Source organism: Dipteris shenzhenensis, chromosome 17 (genome assembly GCF_047967505.1).
Source record: "Dipteris shenzhenensis isolate YYH24624 ecotype China chromosome 17, Dip_SZ_1.0, whole genome shotgun sequence".
In the NCBI taxonomy this organism is placed as follows: domain Eukaryota; kingdom Viridiplantae; phylum Streptophyta; class Polypodiopsida; order Gleicheniales; family Dipteridaceae; genus Dipteris; species Dipteris shenzhenensis.
In genome coordinates, this window is record NC_141612.1 from 24,293,090 (window position 1) to 24,314,826 (window position 21,737).

General features: G+C 43.6%; 1 protein-coding gene across 2 annotated transcripts in view; it reads right to left on the reverse strand.

Annotated features, from left to right (window-relative positions):
- LOC147891884 (uncharacterized) overlaps window positions 1–21,737 on the reverse strand; it is a 35,439-nt gene that overhangs the window by 4,066 nt on the left and 9,636 nt on the right. For both annotated transcript variants that reach the window (XM_087388365.1, XM_087388364.1), the window contains exon 3: window positions 13,898–14,041. In XM_087388365.1, coding sequence (XP_087244491.1) covers window positions 13,898–14,041 — 144 coding nt within the window. The remainder of the gene's footprint in view (window positions 1–13,897; window positions 14,042–21,737) is intronic.

The following is a 21,737-nucleotide window of genomic DNA, read 5'->3' on the forward strand; positions in this document are numbered from 1 at the left end:
GTGCATGCATTATAGTTCTCCAGACTAATCCTAGTCCCTTGTGGGCGTCCTCATAGTGTTATTTACCCAATGCATGCGAAGTCAACTTTGTTTGACCGAAGTCAATCTTTAATATTTCTCTTTATTTCTTGGGAGAAGTGCGATTTTGTGACATCCCCTCGACTTTTAATCAGTTGTCATGAAATAAAAAGGTCCTTAAAGATTTCTCTTTATTTCTCGGGAGACGTACGATTTCGAGACAGCTGCTTGAGCTCCTCCTCCTTCGCTGCCCCCTTCCACTCCCCCCCCCCCCCGGCCTCAACTCCCCCTCCTCTGCCTTCGCCACCCTCACCTCCTCTTTGCGACCCCATGACAGCCCTCTAGGCCGTGCTAGGCCGCACTAGCCCGTGCCACTGGGGCTAGGTGCCAAGGGCACCTTGGCCCTTGGCTGGCTGCCCTGCCCCCCTACCCAGCCTGCGTTGGTAGGGGCTCCACACGGCCGTGAGCAGCATTTTGAAAGAGCCTGCCCCCTGCAATGGGATAGCGAAATAGCCCCAGGCTGTTCGCATCTCCTCAAAGGGATCCTTGGAGTCCCGCTCCCGGTTCTTCGAAGTTCGTCAGTTCCTCGGTGTGGTGGTGGCCTTTTCTCTTCCCTTGCCCCCACTCTCCCCCTTCGTACCCTTCAACGTTGCCACGATGGTTCTTGCATTATCTTGGAGTAGAGGTGCCTTGGTGGTGACCTTGGTCTAGCCAGAGGGGCCCTCATGGTAGCACCCTCGAATCCCACTACTATTAAGGTCGCCTCTCCGAAAGATAAGCACCAAGTTAAACAAGAAGTTCAATCACAACAGGATAAAGTAGTGGTAGGCAGGATCGTGGGCCTTACTCCTACGAGGCGACAGGTGCATGATTGGATCCAGGAGAGCTTAGCACTAGAAGGTGACCACATTCAGGATGGCACCATCTATGATAGGGGAGTCTTTCTCCACCGGTTGCGCTCACTGGAGACTACCTTGACCCTTGTGGAGTAGAGCCCGATCTTCCTTGGCCCGCACTTGGTATAACTTTTTCCTTGGTACCATGGATTCATGGTGGAGGACATGGACACGATGCACCATGTAACCCACTTTACGGTGACGCTCTGCTTCCCATGGCTCTCGAGAGAGTATAGAGCCATCTTCCGATCCAAGGTCGATCTTTTGGCACGATGATGGAGTCCCTACTTACACAACAGCTGTGTCTTTTTTCGATCGCATGATGAGTGAGCAGATGTATCACATGATGGAGCAATGGATGGGCCCGCAGGGGGTTGACTTGTGTCTCAACCACGCCGACTCTGCCATTTACCAACTTGGCTTTTCAACTTCGCAGTTGGGAGAGGGTTTGGTAGTTGTCGTGATCCATCTGCCCCCAAAGGTGGAGATCACACATCCGACTTATAGGACGCTTCAACAGTGCGCCAACAAGTTTGGAGTGGACGTTTCCTTCATGATGCAGTGGGCACGAAAGGTAGGCATTGAGCCGGTCATCCCCCTAATGCGCAGACGCACACATAAAGACTGCTTTCCTTTTGAAGCCCTCCCCGAAGTCACAAAAGTCTGAGACTGGTGTGCAAGCCTCACACACAAATGAGCCTTATTCACTCTTTCTTCCTCCCCATGAGCTGGACCATGGTAAGCTAGAATGTGCACAATCTCCACGATTGCGCAAGGAGCCAACCGTAGTACTTGTTACTCTAGAAGGAGTTGCACACGACAGTGGTAGAATGAGCAGCGGATTTCTTTTTGGTTTAGGAGCACACGCTCTCAACAACAGACATCAGCCGCCATCATCAATTTGCTTCCGGGGAGAGGCCCAGAGGTGTGGTCTCCTGCAGTAGGCCGCAGCAGAGGTATCTGCATCTTGGCATCCAAGCAATAAAGGTGCCCAAAACTTAAGAGCAGCAAGCCTATCTGTCTTATGGGAGTTCTTTCAGAAGGAAAATGTAACAAAGGGCTACTTTTTACTTAGGCTAAACCTAGGCTAAAGTTAGTGGAACGGCCTTTATTGGCTTGTAAGTGTTTTTTCCCCTTTCTTTAGGGGATACCATAAGTTGCCACGTGGCATCCTAGGAGGTAATTCCATAAGCAGTACTGCTTTGTACTTCCCTGGGCCATACCTATATAAGGGCTCTAGTTGTACTTGGCATTTTCATTCATGACTTGTACTTCATTACTGAAATAGAATATAAAGCAAGAGTTCAATACTCAGCTGAATTCTAAAAAGGATTGACTTCCTCCTGTCCTTGTGCAGCCCCTCACAAGTCGAATATAAAGCAAGAGTTCAATACTCAGCTGAATTCTAAAAAGGATTGACTTCCTCCTGTCCTTGTGCAGCGAGGAAGATGGTCGGGGAGATCAGCAAATACATCAGAGTATTGTTGTAATAGGGGCTGCATGTCTTTATCCTCCACCAACAACCCATTACCCTCTTGAGACTTAGTCAACTGAATAGCTTAGACTCCACAAACACTTTTGAGGTCTCTGGCCATTCTTCTTGCAGAAATCAAGGACAATTTAGGAGATTGGTAACCCATCAAAGTGATGTGCTTACCTTCATGCATAAACTTCATATACAGCCTGTTAAGGTCCATAAAGAATTCTCCCAAGGTTCTCAACCATTCACAACCAAGGACAATGTCAATAGGTCCCATTTCCAAGACAAATAGATCTCCATGAAAAGTATAGTCTTGAGAAAGTTGCACTTGAGCAGCCTGACAATATTGCTTACTCTGGGAATGCTGACTATTAGCCACCTCAACTTTGATCCCATGATCCAAAGTGGATAGGCATAACCTCACTGTTTGAAGTGTCTTTGCATTAATGAAGTTATGAGTGCTCCCACTATCAACCAAAATGTGGACTGGTCTGTTATTGATTGTTCCTTTTAACCTAAGGGTTTGAGAGCCCTTGCAGCCCATAAAAACATCAGGAGATATGCTATACATAACTGATTGTGTATCCCAATACACTTCATCATCATCAACAGCATCATTTCCATCAGAATTTGTGATCTCATCCTCATAATCTTCAACAACTTCAATGTTCCATTGTCTAGATCTATTTGGGCACCTTGGCGAACTATCATCCATAAGTATGGTGTCATTGGTCAAACATGGATAGTCCTCTTTTTGAAACTATGATCCTCATCATCATCAAGGCCTTCATTCACACAGTCCTGGTATTCATCAAATTCAGATTCTGTTGCAGAAGTATTAGGAGATAAATCCTCTCAACTTTGCTCCTGTTTTTGCTTTGCACACATTCCTATGTTCAGGGGTACACTTCTCACCACAAAGGTAGCACAAATTCTTCTTCTTCCTGTCATCAATAATTGCTTGAGATAACTGCTTAACCAACTTGTTTCTTTTGTCACCCAGATCATCCTTTGGAGTGAGTTTAAAGGATGGCTTAACATCTGTAGCCTTATAAGCCTTAGGTTGTCCCATGCCACTACCATACACTGTGGGGAACCTGGAAATAGAAGAAGTTGTAGCATGTGCAGGAAGTTTTTTTTCATCATTGGAAACCCCTTTGACCATAGGCTTAGTCCCAAAGTGACCAATACCCAAAGTCTTCTCCTTCCAATTGTATTTGGGTTCATAAAGCTCTGCCAACTGCATGGCCTCTTTAAGAGAATTGGGCTTTTGAGCTGCAACATCTGAAGCAATACTAGGGTGCAAGTCATGGATGAACTTGAGCATTCTAACTCTTTCATCAATACCATGAACAAACAGAGCCAATTTTCAAAACTCTTTGATATAATTTTTCACTAATCCTTGCTGAGTAAGATCATACCACTTACAAATATATTGATCTCTAGTAAAAGGAGATATAAAAGTTTTAAGCATTTCAGCCTTGAATTCATCCCAAGCATTAAAAGTTAACCCTTCTTTCTGTAGATGCCTCAACCAAGAGTGGGCATAATCTTCCAGATGAAGAACAACAAATCTGATTTTACCTTGATCACCCTTTGGATATAGAAGAAAGTAGTCATCCATCTTGCTGAGCCATTCCTCCAATTCCTCAGGAGAGGTAGAATCACCTTTGAACTTAGGAAGTATAATCTTGTCTTTCATATCTTTGTCTTGATGAACAGGTCCTTTTGGTCAATAGATTTAACTGTTTGTATATATTGCTGGAATGTCATTGCTGCCCTAAGGTCTGCTGGTAGCAACTTATATTCATGGAATTTTTGACACAACTCTTCAACACCTGAACTGTTATTATTAGGAGTCTTACCATGTGTTGAATCCTTATCCATATGAGCTGTAACTCCACTAGAGTGATAGGTCCTTCGGGCAGAAGCCATAAAACCAACCGGTTCAATTACATGTATAGGATCATCATCATGATCATCTGAACCTGAGTCTCCATCAATTTGGGGATCCACAGGTCTCTTCCCATCATAAATTTGGCTTCTCTTTAACTGGTCAAACCTTTTATTAAAAGTGGCAGACATGTTCTGCATCCTTTGGTCCGTCCTCTGATTATTGGTCTTAATCTCATTAGTTAACTCCTTGAATATCTGTAGCATTGGGTCCATACAACTCTTTATGATTTGCTCTTGGTTAAGGGATGCTTGTACTTGAGGAGTTGCTGCGAAATCCCCTTGAACATTGCCAACATGAGGATCATTGGGCTTAGAAACTACAGCCTGATCATCAATTGGTTCCTTTTCTGAGATGGAATCAAGGATACCCATTGGTTGCTTACTAGCTTGACCAGTAGACCTCTTTACAGGCATCTTCAATGACTAGAATCTAGAGTAAATGCATTGTCTTAAGCCCTAATCAAGAACCAGTACCAAAAGCCCCAAATGCTAGTCTTGTCCTAATTTCGCAGGTTCAACTTTCAGAGAGTAAAACTTGAAAATTTCCACTTGATTAGGCGATCCTTATGCCAAGACTGAACCAAAGAGCCAATCAGGAGTAGAAATTCGTGACATTACACCTGGATGGCGAGAAATTGCTAGACTTTTGGCAAATGACAATCCTGCGCTAGCTGTTGCAACTGATTTTTGAAATTCTTAGTAATAAAAAACCAGATCACTATCACACTTTGTCAGTTGCATTCATGGAGCTAGGCGACCATCTGCACTAAAGCTGACCCGAAATGGAGCTGTACATCTGAAGTTCGCAGCAGATCCTCCATGCCAGCGAGTCGAAATAGCTCGTAACTCCTCCAAATAGTCTCAAATCACCACCATACTTAGGGAGCAGCCTTATGAGATCAGTGCGGACAGATCAAGCCAAGAACGCCTTAGTTTGGTGCAGGAAAACAGCAGATCGTTGCTTTCTTCAGTCTCTTGCGCCAGAGAGAAAATTCACTTCAATATTGACTAAGTACTCCACAATTTTAGGATTCTCACACATAGAAATGATCAGGGAAGCAAGGGCTTTACATTGATGCAAGAAGCCCCAAATTATGAGCACTTTGAAAATCAGGGTTTCTCAAAGCCTGCCATGTGGCAGCTCACAACAGAGAGCGCTTCTGGCGCTGAATTTTTGCACAGAGGTAGGCCCTAGGCTCAAGAGTAGACGTTCCAAATTTCAAAGTAATTGGATAAAGAATTTCCCACAAATTCCCACGAAAAGGGCTCTGATACCAATGCAACAGGACTGCTCCTAACTAATAGTAAATACTACTAAGTTTAGTAGAATTTGCAGGAAAGTTAAAGTAGTGTAGTACCTTATATTTAGGAATAGGGTAGGAGAGGAAGATCATGGGCTGGATCTTGAACAGGGACTTGTGAGGGCCATGAGAGATGTGGATCATGCAATTGTGTTGGAGCCAAGATCTAAGCCAATTAACAAAGCTCCATACCAACTTTCTAGAGTTGAAAGGGAAGAGGTGGCAAGGCAAATAAAGGAACTCCTTGACAAGGAATTTATTACACAAAGTTAATCACCCTTTGCCTCTCCTGTGTTATTGGTTAAGAAGAAGGACGGCTCATTTAGAATGTGTATTGATTACAAGGATTTGAACATAATGACAATTAAGAATAGGCTTCCTATCCCTAGAATTGATGATCTATTGGATGAGCTTAGAGGGGCAAAGTACTTCACAAAGATTGACTTAAGGTCAGGCTATCATCAAATAAGGATGAAGGAGGGAGATGAACATAAAACTGCCTTCAGGACTGAACGTGGGCTTTATCAATTCAAAGTGATGGCCTTTGGTTTAACCAATGCACTTGCAACTTTACAGGCCCTAATGAACAAGGTATTGCAGCCTTTCCTCTATAAATTTGTGCTGGTATTCTTTGATGATATATTGATATATAGCAAGACAAAAGAAGAGCATTTATTGCATGTCCAGCAAGTATTGGAAGTATTGAGGACACACCAGTTGTATGCCAAATCAAGTAAATGCACTTTCATGGCTGAAGAAATGGAATATTTGGGCCATATTGTCAGCAGTAGTGGCATTAAGGTGGATCCCAGAAAGGTAAAGTGTGTAAAGGATTGGCCTATACCTCAGAATATCACCCAGCTGAGAGGTTTCGGTCTAGCATCATTTTATAGAAGATTTATAAGGCATTTTGCCAAATTGGCAGCTCCCCTCACTGATCTTCTAAAAAAGAATGCTTTCCAATGGTCTGATAGTGCCAATAAGAGCTTTGAAGCATTAAAGGAGGCATTAACTTCAGCGCCTATCTTGGTATGTCCTGATTTCTCTCAACCTCTTATAATTGAGGCTGATGCTAGTGGAAGGGGCATTGGAGCTGTCCTAAAGCAGAGTCATGAAGTTATTGCCTTTGAAAGTCGGAAATTGGATGACAAGAAGTCAAGTTTCCACATTTATGACCAAGAGATGTTGGCAATACTTCATGCAATCAAAAAGTGGCACCACTACATTTATGGCAGCCATTTCAAGGTCAAGACTAATCATAAGACACTCATATATTTTCTATCTCAGTCTTCTCTATCACCCAAGCAAAGGAGATGGCTATCCATTGTGCAAAACTATGATTTTGACATAGATTACAAGATGGGCAAAGAAAATATTGTGGCAGATTCTCTTTCCAGGATATGGGCTTGTACTTTGTCATCTATTACCGAGGTTTATAAAGATTGGATCCATGGCATTCAAGAAGAGTATCTCAATGATCCTCAAGCAGCTGCTATGTTCCAAGACTTGCAAGATCCTGACTATCAGCAATATCCCAATTTCAAGTTGCACAATGGGATCTTGTGGTATGATGATAGAATATTTCTTACTGAAAATTCCTCCTATAAGCTGCTAATCTTGCAGGAATTTCACTCATCTCCTATGGCTGGGCATATAGGCCTCAACAAGACGTATGATAAGGTAAAACCGAGTTTTTACTGGAAGGGGCTTTGGAAGGATGTTCTTGCTTATGTACAAGGCTGTAAGCCCTGTCAACAAAACAGGGAGTTGAATCTGAGACCAGCTGGTCTACTACAACCTCTACCTATACCTCAAGGTAGATGGACACATATCAGCATGGACTTTATTACAGGTCTACCAGTGACCTCTAAGGGTTGAACAACATTTTTGTGGTTGTTGATAGACTTACTAAAGCTGCCCACTTCATTCCTACTAAGACACAATTTACAGCTTCCAAGGTGGCTAAGCAATTCATGGAGAATGTGTTTAAATTACATGGACTTCCTCAGGAAATTGTGAGTGATCGTGATGCTAAGTTCATGGGGCATTTTTGGCAAGGGCTTTTCAGTTCTATGGGAACACTTCTTACCCCAAGTACAGCAGATCACCCTCAAACTGATGGACAAACAGAGAGGGTTAACCGCTGGTTGGAAGAGTATCTACGGCATTTTTGCTTTGAGACCCAAGCATCGTGGGACCAATGGTTGCATCTAGCTGAGTTTGTTATAATACCACCAAGCACACTTCAATTGGTATGAGCCCTTTTGAAGCCATGTTTGGCTGTAAAGCTCATGTTCCATCAACCATTATTGATCAAGCATTGACCAGCCAGCAAGCCAAGGATGATTTGGCTCACATGACTGCTCTATTACAGCAATGTAAAGATAATATGGTAAGGGCCCAAGCAAGGATGAAGGATTATGCTGATGAGCATAGGAGAGATCTTCATTTTGAAAAAGGGGATTATGTGTTTCTCAGATTACATAAGTCCAGGCATGCTTCTTTGAAAGGTAATACCAATGTTAAACTTGCTTATAGGTATTATGGACCTTACAAGGTTTTGAGGAAAGTTGGGGAAGTGGCTTATGAGTTGGAGCTTCCATCATCCTCTAGAATACACAAAGTATTCCATGTATCACTTCTCAAGAAGTATTTGGGGCCTAAGGAGCAAGTTATGGAAGAGCTACCTCCTATGGATGAAGAGGGCCAGATTGAGTATATACCTGAGAAGATCCTTGGATTTAGAGATCATGTGTTGAGGAACAAGTCCTACATGGAATATCTTATCAAATGGAGAGGTCTACCTGATGAGGAGTCTTCTTGGCAGCCATCTACAATTGTGGAGCAGTACCCTCAATTGCTTAGCTGAATTCTATGGCCAAAATTGCATCCTTATGAGCAGATCTGATTTTCTCTTGCTATATGGCATATGTGGACATGTTGCAGCCAGCATTCACTATCCTTTCTCAGATCAGCATGTCTCACTGGATTATATGATCAGATCTGTTATATTGGACAGCTTAGCTCTTCCACCCGGTTGCTTGATTTCTTGGGAATATTATATGATCCATTTACAGATCAGCATGCCTACAGGGAGGTATTTGACTGAGAAACTTCATTGTTCAGCTGATATGACCAGAATTGAGCTATTCATGTTTACAAGGAGCATTGTATGTCCAGGTTACAGCCTTTTCAAATTTGAGGACAAATTTCTATTTGAGGAGGGAGGATTGTAACAGAGGGCTACTTTTTACTTAGGCTAAACCTAGGCTAAAGTTAGTGGAAAGGCCTTTATTGGCTTGTAAGTGTTTTTTCCCTTTCTTTAGGGGATACAATGAGTTGCCACGTGGCATCCTAGGAGGTAATCCCATAAGCAATACTGCTTTGTACTTCCCTGGGCCATACCTATATAAGGGCTCTAGTTGTACTTGGCATATTCATTCATGACTTGTACTTCATTACTGAAATAGAATATACAGCAAGAGTTCAATACTCAGCTGAATTCTAAAAAGGATTGACTTCCTCCTGTCCTTGTGCAGCCCCTCACAAGTCCCTGTTGAAGATCCAGCCCATGATCTTCCTCTCCTACCCTTTTCCTAAACATAAGGTACTACACTACTTTAACTTTCCTGCAAATTCTACTAAACTTAGTAGTGTTTACTGTTAGTTAGGAGCAGTCCTGTTGCATAAAAAGTGGGAGAGGTCTATGACTAGGGTGAGCTTATCACGGGTCGAGTAGTTTGGCTGGGTCTCCGCATGGGAGAGTCCATTATTGGCATCTTGAATGTTTACGCACAAGACTGTAGATAACAACACCTGAGGTGTTTGACGGAGTGCCTCTCAAATGTGGAATCTTGGATTGTTGGGGGCGACTTCAACAATCTAGAGTCCGCAGAGAACAAACAAGGAGGAGCTTCTTATGCAAAGATGCCGACCGCAGAGAGGAGCACATGGGAGGGAGCAATTCATCTTCACGGTCAGTGGTAGAGATTCGTGGAGGGAGGAAGAGTTCACTAGGATCCCAAGCAACCTCTTTTTCTTAAGGCAGATGAGACACGATGCTTGGTTGGAGCGCCTGGAGACCGGTTCTATGTTGGGTACTGGGTGCTGCATAGAGGCGGCTCCATAGGGATACTAGCAGGTACGACCACTCACCAGTTGTGCTGAACCTAGATTAGCCCCATAGGAGTCTCCTCCTAAAGGGTGTTCGCATCCCAGACGACCTTCTTCAGGACGAGGAGGTGCAACAGGCAGTTGCTAATAGAAATGCTTCTATGGCTAGTGATCAAGCTTTGCAACAAAGCATAAAAACAAGGGCAAAGGGAAGGTTCCAGCTGGTAAGCCCCCTCATACACATGCTGGACACTCCCATGATGCATCTACTTCTGGGGAGATAAGAAGAAAAAGAGGTAACTATTGCGGGAAAGCTGAGCATGATATCACTAAGTGCAGGAAGAGAATTGCATCTGAAAAGGAGTCGTCAGGACTTGCAGTTTCTGGTGCTCCTAGTCCAGATGACAGACATGAGTCAGCTAATTTTGCACATGATCAGCATAGGGCTTTTCTTGTTACTTGTCAGTATAATCCTGACGTTCATGATGCCTGCATGACAGTTTCTGTTGTTTCTAATGCCTAGTTCTTTGATAGTGGTGCTAGTAAGCACATCACTTCCTACAGGAAGTTATTCAGCTCACTTGCAAAATGCACCAAAGGGAGGGACAGTTACATGTGCCAATAAGGCATGTCAATGAAACACATTGGGCAAGTTGCCATTACTTCTGTTTTTGGTGGTCTAGTCACTCTAGACAAGGTACTTTATGTACCAGGCATCCGCAAAAACTTCATATCCATTTTAGCCATAGCTGCTTGTGGATATCAAGTTCTCTTTGATGGTGTTAGGTGTGCAGTCTATGATGCTACACATGCCTTTACTATGGTGTTCACTGGCACATTCACTAGAGGACTTTATAGACTTGATGACTATGACAAATGCTTATATGATGCCGGACTTGCAGATATAGATGCTTTGGCTGTTGATGCTTCTACCATGGCAGATACTCATTTATGACATGAGAGGTTTGGACACCTCAACTTTGGGACTTTGGTGACTTCCCAGAGCTATTTTTTGTTTAGGCGTTATTATGCCCTCTTTTGGGGCAGGCACCCCTTTTGCAGTAGTTTGTGAGGCTGTTTAGCCCTGCTGCAGGAGGCTGACGTCAAGTAGCCCCCCATGAACTGGAAAGGACCCTACTCAGGGTCCTTTTATAGGCTGCATGCCAGTCAAAGAGCAACCAGTCGGATGTCTGGTCGGACTGCAGGACTGACATTTGCCAAGTCCTGGGGGAGTTTATCAACCTCTCCCCTCCCATCTCTAAGAAGTTTTGCCACTTCCGATGCCTCATTTTTGCACTTGTTGCACAAAGATGATATGGTTGTTGATCTTCCTAAAATGCATATGCCTTCAAAGCATGTCTGTGAAGCATGCTTGCTTGGAGAAATGCACCGCTTTGCATTTCCCAAGGATGGGAGAGTTGGTGCATCTCGCAAGTTATATTTGATTCACAATGATGTTTGTGGTCCCATGTGAGTTGTAGCTATTGGGGGATTTTATCATTTTGTCACCTTCATTGATGACTTCACTAGATATACTTGGATTTTTGCCTTGAAATCAAAATGTGAAGTTTTTGTATCTTTCCGACATTTCATTGCCTTGGTAGAGAATGAAAGCGGGCTGAAAATTGCCCACATCAATACAAACAGGGGGGTGAATATATGTCAAAGGAATTTACTGATTTTGTGGCCTCATGTGGCATACATCAACAATGCATTGTGCCTTATACTCGGCAGAATCCTGCGGCTGAGAGAAAGAATAGATCAGTCATGGAGATGGCTAGGTGTATGTTGAAAGGCAAACATTTGCCTAACAGGATGCTGTTATGTGTGCAAACTATATTTTGAAAAGATGTCCCACAAAGGCATTGAAAACCATCACACCTTATGAGGCTTGGACGATTTTTGCCTTGAAATCCAAATGTGAAGTTTTTGTATCTTTCCGACATTTCATTGCCTTGGTAGAGAATGAAAGCAATACAAACAGGGGGGTGAATATATGTCAAAGGAATTTGCTGATTTTGTGGCCTCATGTGGCATACATCAACAATGCACTGTGCCTTATACTCAGCAGAATCCTGCAGCTGAGAGAGAGAATAGATCAATCATGGAGATGGCTAGGTGTATGTTGAAAGGCAAACATTTGCCTAACAAATTGTGGTTGGATGCTATTATGTGTGCAAACTATATTTTGAAAAGATGTCCCACAAAGGCATTGAAAACCATCACAGCTTATGAGGCTTGGACAAGACATAAGCCCAGGATTTCTCACATGAGAACTTTTGGATGCTTGGCATATGCACATGTGCCTTCTCACACACGCACAAAGTTGGATGATAAAGCTGTCACATGCATTTTTATTGGGTACAACTCAAAAAGCAAGGGCTACAAGCTCTACCAGCTCCGCACGGGCAAGGTTTTTGTTAGTAGGGATGCTTTTTTTAATGAATCTTCATCTATGCCTTTGTTGGACTGTCAAAAACAGCCCACCGTTGATGCCACAGATCTCTTTGACAGCTTGATGCCTTTGTTTCTGTCAGACTCCCATGATGATGTCACATCTGAGGTTCCTCCTCCTTCTAATGGTCATTTGCAGCCACATGTGTAGTCTGAAAATCAGCATGACTTACAACCTGATATGCCTCAAATTGATCAGGAAATTGTGCACAGGGCTATTGACCAAGAAAGAGCTGAAATTCAAGAGCCCAAAAGGCTTCCCTATTGGCTCTTGACACTCTCAAAGACAGCAAACAAGATGCTCCTCTGCCAGCCCGCACTAGAGTAGCTGTTAGAAAAGAACATGCTGATTTGGTTGCTTCTGCATTGGTTGCTACAGCAGGCAATGAAGAGCCATTATGCCATAAGGATGTACAGACACTTACAAGACCTTGTGCCTAGAAACGAGTGAGCTAAGGCTCATTTGGAGTATTCTTGGGAGTGGGGCATCTCAAGAATACCCAGCTAGACTGGAACCTGTTCAGGCTTATGTTTCCCTAACAACATTTGTGCACAGATGGAGCTGCGTGGGTTGCTCGGGGTCGCTTGGCCTCTAGCTGGAGGCCAATCCTGCGTAATATGGTGATTCACTTGCCAAATCCAATTATTTCCCAATGTTTGCGTACTGAACTATGGATGTTTTGCAGGTTCACTAGAAGATGGAGTCGATCCAAGATCCTCCAAGTTAGAGATGCCTAACCTTGAGGAGGTATTTCAGAGGACAGAAATGGTGCTGCCACTCACTTCTCCCTTCTCAATCCAACGTTAGTTTCAATTCACATGTGCACATCAGGATATTTTCAGTAGAGCTTGGCCAGCCTTTCTCCTTAACTCAAGATTTTCTTGAATTCTGACAGAACATCGTTGAAGGATGTAGCAAATATACCCCCCAACATTTTAAAGACTGCATGCAACAGGCTTCCCAGCCCTCTGAGGTGCATAACAGAAAAGCAACCGCTCTTACCAGCATTTTCTGGAGTGCTTTAATTATAGGCATTAATGCAAGACCAAAGACACTCACTTTGTAACCATACACAAATAATCACATGCTATATGACGTAATAAGTGGATAGTAAGTTGCCTAATGAATGGAGGAAAGGTCATGCACTCCATTAGATCCTTAAAATGTGTACTCGGCATCTCTAGTTTGCATCTCATGATGCATTTCTGGTTCAGTCTCAGAAGCCGCTTTGGCCTTCTCTTTCTCTCTCTCTCTCTCTCTCTCTCTCACACACACACACACACACACACACACTTTTTTTTTTTGGGTAATTCCATGGGCTTGTATTATAAGATTAATACACTCACACACACACACACACGCGCGCGCGCGCACGCGCGCTCGCGCGAAGTGAATGACAATTACTCTTGTAGCATAGTCCTAGTCATGTTGAGTATCATTTAGTTGTAGAGGCTTATTTGTAATTTTGCAGCAGCCATTCAACCAAATAGCACAAGGTTTCTTTCAATGAGAAACTTAAAAGAGAGCATCTTCTAGATTGAACAATCTATTCTCTCGGGCTTTCTGCCTTGATAGTGACCTCCCATAAACCACCAGTCTACAAATCAACTATAAAAAGCAGTACCCTGAGAACTCTGAACCACCCATAACAAGATGCAATAAAGCAATATGCACTTACACGACGAATGATCCCATCCTCACCACAACTCATAAATATGTGTGGGCTTCCTGGCTCGATTGCAAGTTTGTGAACTCGTCCTCGATGTTGAGCAAGCTTCTTAGTTTCAACTGTTCCACTATCTGATAACTCTGCTTGCCGCACCTATAAACACAAAGAGGCAACACTCCATAGTGAAAATTTGGAGCCTTTTCGCAAAACATCTCCAGCACACCTATGTAAAACTAGAAATGGCATGGAAAGACTATTGATTGATGGCATCAAGTGTATAGCAGAATGGAATAAAAGAATCTCCACAAAAAAGGGGAAGTGGGAACCCACCTCCATGACAAAGTACCCATAAATTTTACTTACTGAAGCAGAGGAAACATATTACAATCTTACAAAGAAGAAAACAAAGCATCTGTTTTCCCAGATTCCACACTTCAAAAAAGAACCAAGACTTCATGCAGTATGTGCTTATCACAAAAAGGTCAAGATTGTTGGTCGCCACTCATTTCATAAGACGGATTGTTCTAGGTGATCTACCACATACTATGCAACACATGTCCACATGAGCACCACATGCATGAGCACTAAGGAACCAACAAAAGAAGAACGCTTGAAAACTTTTCCAATGGGCTCTTGAGGGTAAATGGGACCCTTGTTATAGCTACAGCCAAGCTTATTTGGATATCAAACATATTCCCAAAGTATAAAAGGATTCACTTGCAACAAGATGCATTGACCGTGTGAAAAGTATCTGTAGCCTCAGCCGAATCCCAAAATAGAGTTGCATTTAATTCTAAGGCCTTGATCAACCCTATTGGAAACCTCCAAGCTAGCAAAAATAAGGAGTCCTTTACCATAACAAGACGATTCCCAATTCTTCAAGCAAAATTTCCTGATGAGGAATTTTTGGGGTAAGATATGCCAACCCCTGAAAGAACTATTATGATTTTGCCAATGGGGTGGGTTTAAATCATGGAAGGTTATTCCAGTGATGATTAATCAATGCAACTGCACTCTTATATCATGTCAAACAAAAATTAATGGAAATTTTGAATGTTCCAACACAACTTAATTGAAATTCAAAGGTCGATTCAACTTTGGCACTCTTCCAACTTAGAGCGAGCAGTTGCAATGTAAGCCATCCCTAAAATTGAAACTTAGGGCCCTTCTAGAAGCTGTTGTGCCCTATCATCCCGTCCACTACCACCCGAGAAAAGAAGTTCAGCTTGATGCTCAACTCCCAAGTCATAAGAGTTAGCCTGATGGAAGCTTAGCTTCCAAGATACGAGAGCTAGTCTGATGGTAAGCAATGTTGGAGATCCGACCTCCATCAGAACTGGTTGGGATTTGAAAAGGCTGAGGAGATTGAGGCCTACTCACGTAAGGATGAGGATCAAGAGGAGTTCTCATGGAGCGTTGAGATGACTTTTGAAAAGGCACAAAAACCAAAATCAACTCTAAAGGGGGGAAGGGGAAGCAGGGGTAAAACAATATTTTATTCTGTTGTAATGCCCTCTTGAGAAAACTTTTGGAGATCACTACCCCACAGATGAACTCCCATATGAGGAGGACAAGCAAGCAAGTGATTCAACAGTCTCGATCCGGGTTTCTCAGTGAAGCCGGATACTGGACGTTAACCCAGATAGGGATCCAGATGTAACCCAGACAGGGATCCGCTGGAAGGGAAGCCGAATCAACATCTAGATATGAAACCCGGACTAGGTTCTGGTGGGTAATCCTGGACTGGGCTCTGGAAGGTAAGAGTCCCAGGTTAGACCATGATGACAGGTAACCCTGCAGGTCTCTCAGAATAGGTTCTGGGAGAGTATACGATTCCAGGGTATAACTGAGACGATAGACAATCCCTGAGATGAGTCAGAGCATTAAGACCTAACTCGCTAGATATCAGGACGTAATCTCCATAACTGCCGGGTCAATTCCAAATAGCAATCATAGACTGATTCCAATAGTCAGTTACAGAATAATATATACCTTTGTAAGACTAGAATATATCCAATTGTACAAATTTAGATTTAACACCACTGCCATTGCGTTGATGATGGGCTGGTTATCTACTGCCTAACAGAGGAGAACACTGTGTATATCTTCACCAAGGCTCTACCAAGAGAACAAATGGAGCTTATCCACTAACTTACACTTAGATCCATCTCCCACATCCATTGAGGATCTTGATCAGCCAGTTCCAGGGATCTTCTCACAGGCTACAGGTTGAGATAGGACGGGCAGAGAGCATTCCATGTGAGAGATGGATCTACAATTTATATGACATGCAGGAGACAAAGACATAGGAGCACTCTTTGCATTCCGATGCCGTGTACTGAGATCCATGGTTGGCATCACTGTCTATTAAGCAACGGTAAAGGAGGGAGCTTAAGAGCCCTGTCAGAGGATCATTACGGACTTTTCCTCCGGTGAACTGAGCCAGGCCGCAGGGAACTAAACACAGGAAAGACCCGAACCAGAGTGCACGACTCGGCAGACTTGACCCCGCGTAACATGAGGACTGCAGACATCTCCTGTTAAGCGTCACAAGGGCCGGGTAAATAAAGTAGTGTGTCTTAAGTTAGGCGGCTTGCTTTATACATTCACAATTTCCTCTAACAAGTAGGAAAGTATCTTTACAGACTTTATTGTTGATTTACATAGAACACAAAGAAGCCATGACTATAGGTGGTTTGACCAAGATGGCTCATTTTAATCCAGCCTTGAAAAATATGGACTCCTTAGATGGCAAGGTTGCTTAATGATGGTCTTTTCAAGTTTTATGGGCTACCAGTGACACGTCCCAGCACTCCTGAAACCTCTGATCTGCAAGCAAACACAAGAACACACCAACGTGAGGAAATTGAGCAGGCTGCTCACCACCCAACCATGACATCTACGGGATGTGATCCCGAATCAGGAGATGTCCCCTCCGAGCCACGAGTTGAGCTACTGGCACGAACTCCCAGCCAGATCCTAACCAGCCTGATGTCCCATACCACCAGGTGGCGCTGTGAAGCCTGGGATCTGCTGCTGGGCCTTGGGCTACACTATGATGCAGGCGCGCATCCGTGACTCAATCCAGGATCAGACCTAGCACCCGGGAACGAAACTTGCTCGCATCGGCTCCCTGAGAACTGAACCTCTGGGCCCCTTATATAGACTCGGGCCCCAAGCGCCAAAAATAGCGAAGACCTCTAACTGGTTCGTACCCTTGCCACTCAACCCGAGAACCAAGCCTGCCTAGCTCTAAGCCTCCCCAGGCTACCTTAGCTAGTATTGTGTACCCAGTACACGTCGGATACCAATCCGTGCACATGACATACTTCCCCTCCTCTAAGAACTCACTCCTGAGTTCGCTAAAAAACCCGGGAATGTCCTCTGGAGGTTCTGTAATGTCTCCCATGTTGCATCCTCCTCAACACGATCCTTCCACTTGATCTTGTATTTCGTGATAGTTCTATTACGAATCTGTCTTTCACGAAATTCAAGAATACACTCCGGTTCGTGTGGAATAAAAGTCAAATCTGTAACTTCTATTATTTCTTGAGGAGAAACAAGTTGATCATCCACACCCAATACTTCTTTCAGTCTACTGACATGAAATACTGGATGTACTTTAACATTAGGAGGCAATTCTAGTCGATATGCAACTGGTCCAATTCTTTTGATGACCTTGAATGGACGACAGTATCTGGGGGATAACTTCAGAACCAAACCAATACTTAGGCTCTTGGATTCCTTGGGAATTCGCAAATATACCATCGTTCCTTTAGAGAACTTTCTAGGTGAACGATGTCTATTAGCATAAAATCTGTCCCGATCTTGGGCACTTCTAATAGACTCCTTGGCAAACTGCAACATTTCCTGCATGTCTAGCAAGAAGGTCTTTGCAGCATCATTTTAGATTCCTTTTAACCCAACCATAACTGGTGACTTAGGTTGAAACCCGTACATAAGCATAAAAGGACTGTAACCAGTACTCGAATGCTTTGCATTGTTATAAGCAAATTCTATCATAGGTAGATAATCTTCCCATGAAGACTGTCTCTTAGAAACATATGCCCGAAGCATATCTTCAACCAATTGGTTGACCTTCTCTGTACTGTCGTCGGATTGTGCATGATCTGAGAAACTCATACTTAGAGTAGTTTCTAACTTCTCAAAAACAAGTATCCAAAAGTTACTTGTAAACTTTGAGTCCCTGTCACTGACTATGTCAGAGGGCAAACCATACAGCTTAAACAGGTAAGAATCGAGCCATTTTTGTTAGACGGTCGACTATGACCCAAATGGAGTCATGACCCTTGCGCATTCGAGGCAAACCAGTAATAAAATCCATGGAAATACTTTCCCATTTATTACCTCGAATCTGCAATGGCTGTAATAAACCCGCGCTTCTAAGGTGTTCTGCCTTAGTAACTTGACAAAAACCTGGCAACCTACCACATAGTTTTCAATAAATGCACGCATCTTAGGCCAATAAAAGGTATGCTTCACAAGAGACAGAGTCCGATGTATACCCGGATGTCCAGCACTAGGAGCATCATGACACTCCCAGAGAATCTTGGATCGAAGTTCCAGAACATCTGGCACACAAATCTTTCCATTTCGGAACAGCAAGCCGTTCCTAATCATCCACTGACCTCCCGCCGCCTGTACCGTAGGTGGCACAATCCCCGAGTCCTGGTCAACCATGGAGCTCCCATCTTGGACTTTCTGCCAATAAGAACTGAAATGACTATCAGTTGCGCAAATCCCTCTCAAGGATTGAAATAGGTCTGAGGATATTTCCGTAAATGACATAGCATTTACAAACTTGACTCGACTTAAGGCATCCGCCACACTATTCAACAAACCCTTGTGATAACGTATTTCAAAATCAAAATCTTGCATTAATTATGCCCATCTAGCTTTCCGTCCCCTCAAGTCAGACCCATCACACACATACTTGATTGACTGATGATCGGTCAATACAAGAAACTTCGAACCATACAAGTAGTGTCTCCAAACCTTAAGGGCATACACTACTGCATAGAGTTCTTTTTCTAGTGTGGGCCAACGATATTGGGTGTCGTCTAGCTTCTTACTCTCAAAAGCTACAGGTCTGCCCTCTTGGAATAAAGGTGCCCCAATCGCAAAATTACTCACATAGACCTCTAAAACATAAGGCCGGGTAGGATCGGGTAATGCAAGAACGGGTGCTTCCTTGATAGTTAACTTCAAGGTTTCAAAAGCCTTGTTCAATGCATCATTCCAAGAGATCGGTTGGGTAGACCTGCGTCCACAACCTTTCAATATGTTAGTCAGGGGTGCCGTGATGTGTGAATAATCACGCACAGACTTCCGTAGAAATACCGTAAATCCTAGGAAAGAACGAAGTTGTTTCACAGTCTGAGGGATAGGCCATTCTAAAACCTTCTGGATACGATCCAGATCAATGCTAATACCTGCAGAAGAAATCTTGTGTCCTAAATAAATGATCTCCTTCATGAAGAAGTCACATTTACTCATCTTGGCATAGAGCTTATGCTATCTTAGAATAACTAAGACAATCCGGAGGTGTCCTATGTGATCCTCTAGCGTTCGGCTATATACCAAGATGTCATCTAAGAACACTACAACGAATTTGCTCAGAAAATCTTGGAACAAATCGTTCATCATTTGCTGGAAGGTGGCAGGAGCATTGGTCAGACCAAAAGGTAATATAAGAAACTCGTAGTGGCCATACCTGGTTCGGAATGCGGTTTTATCTATGTGTTTAGCATAGATACGAATTTGGTGATAACCCGTTCGCAAATCAATCTTAGTAAAATACTTCGCTCCGGCCAAACGGTCTATTAGATCATTGGACAGGGTAGAGGGTATCGATTCTTAATTGCCACTTTATTCAATCGTTTATAATCTATACATATTCTCCATGTAGAATCTTTCTTCTTTCTTAAGAGGACAGGTGCTCCCCAAGGTGATTTACTTGGGCGAATATAGCCCATATTCAAATAATCCTGTAGCTGTGAAGCTAACTCATCCTCCTCAAGCTGGTTCATCCTATAAGGTGGAACACCAATAGATTGAGCCCCAGGTACTAAGTCTATGAGATGATCTACTGCCCGTTCTGGAGGTAAACCTTCCGGCAGTTGAGCAGGGAATACATCCATGAAATCATCTAACAACGTTCTCAATTCACGGTGTTCAAACACACTTAAATCATTCTTGTTATTAACAGAGACAGCAAATGAAGAAAGCGGAATCAAAACACACTGATAGACATCATAATGAGAAGTGTTTAATATATTCCGAAGCTGCATCGCAGATACAATAGGTCCCTGAGAAGAGGGAATGTTATCACACTGAATACAAAATTGGGTGTCCTTATCCAAAAAAGAAAGAGTATGGTCCTTCCATCCAATCCGACGAAGGAAACGGGCACGACCATTCTTCGCCTAAGTCAAATGTTTCTTGGAGGCGTTGTCTATAGACTTCGACTCCCCGGTACCAGTGGTAGACTGGAAGAACTTCCGCTTGTTCTTCCCACCCGTGTCGGCAACTGTGGTTCCTTTTGCACTGGCCATGGTATCATCATAAATACACGCGTAATTCATGGCCTCTTGCAACGTGGTACACTTGTTGTTCTTGATCTGTAACTTGTACGAGTCACACAAACCATCCACAAAGAAACCTAGCAAGGTCACTGGATCCATCTTTGTAGCTCTGGTCTGCAAATCCCAAAATCTCTGAAGATAAACCTCAAAAGTCAAATCCAGCTTGGACATATCGAGGGCTTTGAGCTTGCCTACGATATCGTAATCTTCCTCCTTCTTCAGAAACTCTTTCCTGAAGATCCCTTCGAATTCTATCCATGTTGCAGGAGTTCCTTCCACCACAATAAAGCCTTTCCTGACATAAACCTGGCTGCAAGCTGTATTTTCTTGTCATCTGGGTAAGGGTGAAACTGGAAGTGTACTTGCCACTTGTGCAACCAAGTGTCAACAACCTCCTTGGTACGAGACTTCTGGTCTCCGGGAAAAGGATCTGGAGTGATGTTCGGACCTAACACTGAAGCCATGGCATCCACATGCATGGGCGCCTGAACAGTGCTAGTTAAAAGTGTGAGTGTAGTCTGAATCCCTTGGAGTTGCTATGTCAACCCCGTTTGATTCGTATTAACTTGCTCAAACTTTCCATCAAGAGCAATGGTGAATTCACTGAAGGCTTTTTTCGTAATCAGATCATCGTAGAGACCCTGGTCATCCTCCGCATGGTAGTTGATATCCTGGTCTCCCATCGCAAGCTCAGGGTCTACATAATCAGCCATATCTGAAACCTGATCTGATGAAGGGAGTGAACTTAGAGAAGTGACAGGTGGGATTGGAGCTTGAAGGAGAGTGGAGCAGAGGAAAAAACTGTCCCAAAAAGAGGTGGCAAAAGAGAAGAGAGGCTGGCCGATAAGAGAGGTACAAAGCTGACGATCAGCTCGAGTCAGTGAACCCTGAGACTCCCGCTGCTGGTCCCGCTGCTGGCTGTGCCGTACGGAAGTCTGCTGCAAGCCGTACCTAGGTGACGAAATCCGCCAAGGGTGTGGAGGGGTCTTCTCGTGCGCACTAGCATAAGCTGAGGCAGAACTATGGTCTCGCCAGGCTATAAAGTAGAAGGTAAAGCTTTTAGAAAGCTATGCTTTCAAAAAAAACCCACCCTCCCAAACTTGGAGGGTTGATGCTTTTTTTTAAAAGCATGCCCACCCTCCCAACTTGGAGGGTTGGTGCTTTTTTTAGCATCCAGCCTCCCTGAACAGCAGCCTGGCCGCAATCCTGCTCCAGCCTATGGCGCACCCCACATGCGTCACCTA